We start from the raw sequence: 6,850 nt of genomic DNA, 5'->3' as shown, positions 1-6,850 counted from the left end.
TGAGGGTTGCTAGACATTAATGTTATATCCAATCAAATGTATTTATATAGCCCTTCATTCATCAGCTGATATTTCAAAGTGCTGTATAGAAACCCAGCCTAAAACCCCAAACAGCAAGCAATGCAGGTGTAGAAGCACGGTGGCTAGGAAAAACTCCCTAGAAACCTAGAGAGGAACCAGGTATGAGGGGTGGCCAGTCCTCTTCTGGCTGTGCCGGGTGGAGATTATAACAGAACATGGCCAAGATGTTCAAATGTTCATAAATGACCAGCATGGTCAAATAATAATAATCACAGTAGTTGTCGAGGGTGCAGCAAGTCAGCACCTCAGTAGTAAATGTAAGTTGGCTTTTCATAGCCGGTCATTAAGAGTATCTCTACCACTCCTGCTGTCTCTAGAGAGTAGGAAAAAGCATGTCTGGGACATGTAGCACGTCAGGTGAACAGGTCAGGATTCCATAGCCGCAGGCAGAACAGTTGAAATTGGAGCAGCAGCATGGCCAGGGGGACTGGGGACAGCAAGGAGTCATCATGCCAGGTAGTCCTGAGGCATGGTCCTAGGGCTCAGGTCCTCCGAGAGAGAGAAAGAAAGAGAGAAAGAGAGAATTAGAGAGAGCATACTGAAATTCACACAGGACACCAGATAAGACAGGAGAAATACTCCAGATATAACAAACTGACCGTAGCCCCCCGACACAAACTACTGCAGCATAAATACTGGAGGCTGAGACAGGAGGGGTCAGGAGACACTGTGGCTCCATCCAATGATACCCCCGGACAGGGCCAAACAGGAAGGATATAACCCCACCCACTTTGCCAAAGCACAACCCCCACACCACTAGAGGGATATCTTCAACCACCAACTTAACATCCTGAGACAAGGCCGAGTATAGCCCACAAAGATCTCCACCACGGCACAACCCAAGGAGGGGCGCCAACCCAGACAGTAAGATCACATCAATGACTCAACCCACTCAAGTGACGCACCCCTCCTAGGGACGGCATGAAAGAGCACCAGTAAGCCAGTGACTCAGCCCCTGTAATAGGGTTAGAGGCAGAGAATCCCAGTGGAACGAGGGGAACCGGCCAGGCAGAGACAGCAAGGGCGGTTCGTTGCTCCAGAGCCTTTCCGTTCACCTTCACACTCCTGGGCCAGACTACACTCAATCATATGACCCACTGAAGAGATGAGTCTTCAGTAAAGACTTAAAGGTTGAGACCAAGTCTGCGTCTCTCACATGGGTAGGCAGTCATGAGTAAACAGGGAGTACAGGAGGGGCCTGAGCCCGCACCCCTGAGGGGCCCCCGTGCTGAGGATCAGCATGGCAGATGTGTTACTACCTACCCTCATTACCTGGGGGCGGCCCATCAGGAAGTCCAGGATCCAGTTGCAGAGGGAGGTGTTTAGTCCCAGGATCCTTAGCTTAGTGATGAGCTTTGAGGGTACTATGGTGTTGAATGCTGAACTGTAGTCAATGAATAGCATTCTCATATAAGTGTTCCTTTTGTCCAGGTGGGAAAGGGCAGTGTGGAGTGCAATAGAGATTGCATCATCTGTGGATATGTTTGGGCGGTATGCAAATTGGAGTGGGTCTAGGGTTTATGGGATAATGGTGTTGATGTGAGCCATTACCAGCCTTTCAAAGCACTTCATGGCTACGGGCGTGAGTGCTATGGGTCTGTAGTCATTTAGGCAGTCCCCCAACCAACAGGGCTACGTCATAACCGGCCCACAGTCCCCCAACCAACAGAGCTACATCATAACCGGCCCACAGTCCCCCAACCAACAGAGCTACGTCATAACCGGCCCACAGTCCCCCAACCAACAGAGCTACGTCATAACCGGCCCACAGTCCCCCAACCAACAGGGCTACGTCAAAACCGGCCCACAGTCCCCCAACCAACAGAGCTACGTCAAAACCGACCCACGGTCCCCCAACCAACAGAGCTACGTCAAAACCGACCCACGGTCCCCCAACCAACAGGGCTACATCATAACCGGCCCACAGTCCCCCAACTAACAGAGCTACGTCAAAACCGACCCACGGTCCCCCAACCAACAGGGCTACGTCATGAACAGCCCACAGTCCTCCAGCATGGTTGAGATGCCCCCTGGTATGATGGGAGGGCCCCCTGAGATGACCGGAGGGGTCATATGAAGATGGCATCTGACCAACATGCCATTGCAGGCCATTCACAAATGACAACTTCTGACCCACCTGCCTATAACCCTGCTTTCATGATGCCCCCTGACATGTCTAACCATATGGTGAACACCCCTGTCTCCACCCAACCCTCCAAATGCTGAGCTCTGCTGCTTCATCTAATAACATACTGATAGCTGATCTTGCTATAATGTTCACAGTCAATGAAATAATTAGATTGTTGAAAATATGTTTTTATATGGTTAATAGTCTGAGGTCTATTTGATGGTAATGGCCTCTGCTCATTGTCTTGACATGTAATAAAGTCATTTATATTGTGTTTCTCTTCTGTTGGAATGTTACTTCATATATAAAACATCTTGGTATATTAGAAAAGACTGTCTACAGGATCAATTTGCATGAATAAGTTGTCAATGAGAAACACGTTTGCATAAGATCTGTGGCATGAATTGTTATTAAGCACTATGCAAAACCTTACGTTTGTGAAAGCATTCCTATTTTCATGTAATATGCTGGGGAGAAAGGGCTCACATTCATAGAGGGATCTAGGGTTTCGCCAGTTTATAGGGCCTATTTCCCAATGAGGGATTAGACTGTAGTTCTAAATGGAGAACAATAGCTGTGCAAACTCAAACTCCCTCTCCTCCAAGTCCTCTTCCACCAGAGCTGTGGAACACACTAGGATTACTTTCTGACATGTTAGTGTATTTCCTCCCAATCTCCATTATGTGAGTTTCTGCTTATGTGGACACTACATCTTTATCGTTCTAGCTGCAGTTTGGACTGAAGGAGCATTTTGACCAGAGGACCTCGGCTACAAGAGGAGGTATCAGGAGAGAGAAGGAGGTTGCACGACCATAATACCTTGCATCACCCTTCATCAAGGTATGAAAGTACAGATTTTATACTCTGTTAATCAAATATATTATTCAGTGTATTCTCGATGGCTCAGCTCGTTAGCTTGTATGCCTGCTCAGCCCCCAAAATCACTCTTAATGACACTCTTCTTGCTAATCAACTCATAACCTAATACTGACGGGCACATTGCTATTTATCTTTATGGAGTCCAATAATATACATCTTATATTATCAAGCCTCTACTTTAATCCCTTTCGGATTAATACTCTTTCTCATTTTAAAGAAGTCTTGATACGCAGAGTAAAATTTATGTCAGACAATAACATCATTGAGATTCAAAATAAATTGATTTAGTCTCCTCTGAGCTCGTAGTGGTGAATACTTATTAATCACCGGCCTCAATCAAACAGTATCACACAGAACAGGAATAAAAATTTAATCAATCAAAATTCAAATTCAAAATATAGTAAATTCAAATTTGTGGAAAATGTATAATTCCAAGCTTACTGTAATTGTACTGTACATTAATATAGACTCTATGCATTACATTATTTTTTATATACATTTTTGTTTTTGTGTTGCTATTATAAAATTGGATACCATTTTGTATAGATTTTTGACATTTCAGTTTCCCATGACAATGATCTTGTTTCTGTGAAGGAGAGAGAAATGTCTGAGCGTGTGCAGAGATCTCTGGTTCTGCCCACCTTTGCCTGGCTCCTCCTCCCATTGATGCTCCTCCACCTCACACTGCCCCTTGGTTGCCATGGCAGCAGGATCCTTGTGTTCCCTATAGACGGCAGCCACTGGGTCAACATGGAGGTGCTGGTGAAGGAGCTCCATGGGCGTAGTCACCAGGTGACTGTGATACGACAGGCTGACAGCTGGTTCGTCAGGGAGCGTTCACCACACTACACTTCAGTCACGGTAAAGCTGGGGGTTACAACGTTCGACCTGGGCTTTTTTGAGCAGGCGGTGCGTAATGTCCTGGAGGGACGCAGGAAAGGCCTGGTGATGGGCAGCCTGGTCCAGATCAGAGAGCTGGTGTCCATTCTGAGAGCTGCCCACAGCTCCACCCGCACCATGCTCTCCATTATGCTGGAGGACTGGGCCCTGATGACACAGCTTAAGGACTCAAGCTTTGATGTCATGGTCACGGACCCCGGCATGCCTGCTGGTATCATCTTAGCACATTACCTCAACCTGACCATGGTCTACAATGTGCGCTGGATGAGCTTTGGAGAGGGCCATTTCTCCGTAGCCCCCTCTCCTATCTCGTATGTGCCTGTCCCAGGCTCTGGGCTCACTGACAACATGGGTCTCCTCCAGAGGACACAAAACCTCATACATTACATCATCAACCTCCTCCAAGAGCGCCTGTTGGTGCTACCCATTTACAGTGACATACTGGATCAGCATTTCCCCCCAGGGACTAACCTGCTATCCTTGCAGCAGTCAGCTGACATGTGGCTGATGAGGGTGGACTTTGTATTTGAGTTCCCACGGCCCACTATGCCTAATGTGGTCTACATAGGGGGGTTCCAGTGCCGACCGGCCAAGCCACTGCCTGGGGAGCTGGAGGCCTTCATGCAGAGCTCTGGGGAGCAGGGGGTGGTGGTGATGTCCCTGGGCACCCTAATCTCTGCTCTGCCTAAAGAGGTGACTGAGGCTGTTGCTGCCGCCTTTGCCCAACTGCCACAGAAGGTTGTATGGAAGTTAATGGGAAAAAGACCGTCATCTCTAGGAAACAACACCCTGCTGCTGGACTGGCTTCCCCAGAACGATCTCCTGGGCCACCCAAAGACCCGCGCCTTCGTGGGCCATGGAGGCACCAATGGTGTTTATGAGGCCATCTACCATGGTGTCCCTGTGCTGGGCCTGCCTCTGCTGTTTGACCAGCAGGACAACCTAGTGCGTCTGCAAGCCAAGGGAGCGGCCCAGGTGCTGGATGCAGCCACACTCACGGAATGGGAGTTCCTGGAGGCGTTGCAGGACATCCTGAAGAACCCTTCTTACCAGCGCAACATGAAGAGACTTTCAAGCCTACACAGAGACCAGCCTCTGCATCCACTGGATCGGGCAGTCTTCTGGGTTGAGTATGTGATCAGGAACAAAGGAGCATCCCACCTCCGTACTGAGGCCTACAGCATGCCCTGGTACTCATACTACAGCCTGGATGTGGTGGCCTTACTACTGACCATCCCACTGGGCTCTGTAGGGGCTCTGTTCTCCTTTGTCAGAGTGCTACTCAAACGAAGGTCCAAGAAGACAATGCCCCATTTAGGGAACACGAAGATAGAGAACAGTGCTAAACCAGAATCAAAAAGAGTGGAAAACATACCTCAACTAGATAAAAAATAAAACAGAGATAAGAAGAAAACTGAGAAACCCAGACAGTGAAGAGCAAAGGTAAGTAAACCGGGAGACCTGCTGGTCCAAACAGAATAAGTTGTACTGTATTTCTTACTCACAATTCGGTGTGGATCATATGCAAATGGTAAACAATACTGGTACATAATACAGGTTGTTTAGGAAATTGTTCTATACATTTGTTTTCTGTCACATACATTTGTTTGCTGCCACATATACGTTTGCTGAAAGAAAGCTTACTTCGATAGTGATGAAATACCTGTCTAAAAGTATGGAGCAGCATGAAACATGCTGAAAATGAAATTGTCTAGTATTATTTTGTCAATATTCTAAAACAAATCTAAAAACTAAATTCAAAAGGTTGTTACATTTGATTTTTGAGTGCATGAAATATGAAAAATCATAACTGGATTTAAGTGTTTTAAGTCAATTGGTGGAGGATTAACAATTCATCTAATAATTCAAAATAAAGAAAAACACATCTGAAGTGATTATTTACTACATAAATTCTGTTCAAATGTACTTAATGTCTTTCCCTCTCATTTAGGTGTAATGTTTTATGGCAAAACAAACAGTCATCATCTCAGCATGTCTAGACTGGTATTGTACATTTAAGCCACCACAGTCATCATGTCAACATGTCTAGACTGGTGTTGTAAATTTAAGCCACCACAGCATTCCATTTGGTCTTTTCAGTCTCTCCCCCAGAGACTTAGTCATGAATTTAGAACAGCCATGGAGCTGATGCTTGTTGTCCTGGCAAAACAAACACGAAGTCTTGCACTTCCTTTGACTGACTGATTCTCACTATCTGTGATTGTTTGAGTGCTGAGAACGCTAGCCTTTTTACTCTTGGTCTCCCTGACCTATCTTTTCTCAGTGGTACATTTGGATGAATGGAGAGCATAGAAAGAAGTTATCGGATTGCAGGCAATCTCTGCTTCCATTGTCACAAAAGTAGCAAAGTCCTGGAAACTAGGGAATCCTTGACTATTGTTCAAGGTTTGTGTAACTTGTATGTTCCAGTGAGAAGCTGCCCAGTAAGGCAGTTTTTGAACTAGCTTCTGATTCTCTTCACAGCAATTTAATATCTGAAGACCTATAACACGAGGTATTGCATCTTGACAGGCTTTAAACGATTCTGAAAAATGTTCTGAGTCCTACAGCATCCTTAGGTTGAATTTAGCCTTTCGCTAAATGCCCTCTGTATGACAAATGGCTGGCCATATCTATGGTTGAGTTTGTGCCATGCGTTTGTAGGCTCAATCATAATTTCTGTAGAAAGTACCATCCAGGGTCTTACAAGCAGGTCCACCCACGTACTTCTTAAGATAATAAAGCTTGTCAGCTGACGAGATGCTTCTTCGATAGATAAGTGACGCAAATTAGGCTTTCCACTCAAGGAATTGAATTGGATCCCCATTGAAAACAAATGTTTTGGCATTGGAAGTCGATTAA

The 6,850-nt window shown here is 46.1% G+C and overlaps 1 protein-coding gene across 1 annotated transcript; it reads left to right on the top strand.

Moving 5' to 3' along the window:
• Positions 1 to 2,933: 2,933 nt before the first annotated feature.
• Positions 2,934 to 5,944, top strand: LOC109873849 (UDP-glucuronosyltransferase 2C1). Its single transcript, XM_074933802.1, has 2 exons — positions 2,934 to 3,049; positions 3,683 to 5,944. The coding sequence occupies exon 2, from the start codon at positions 3,692 to 3,694 to the stop codon at positions 5,381 to 5,383; it is 1,692 nt and encodes a 563-aa protein (XP_074789903.1). The 5' UTR covers positions 2,934 to 3,049; positions 3,683 to 3,691; the 3' UTR covers positions 5,384 to 5,944.
• Positions 5,945 to 6,850: the final 906 nt, after the last annotated feature.

The sequence above is a fragment of the Oncorhynchus kisutch genome, linkage group LG29 (assembly GCF_002021735.2).
Source record: "Oncorhynchus kisutch isolate 150728-3 linkage group LG29, Okis_V2, whole genome shotgun sequence".
In the NCBI taxonomy this organism is placed as follows: Eukaryota; Metazoa; Chordata; class Actinopteri; order Salmoniformes; family Salmonidae; genus Oncorhynchus; species Oncorhynchus kisutch.
Note: the sequence above shows the minus strand (reverse complement) of the source record. Positions and strands in the feature narration are given on the sequence as shown.

Coding starts and splice junctions, on each gene's coding strand:
- LOC109873849 (XM_074933802.1), top strand. CDS start 3,692: ATGTCTGAGCGTGTGCAGAGATCTCTGGTTCTGCCCACCTTTGCCTGG.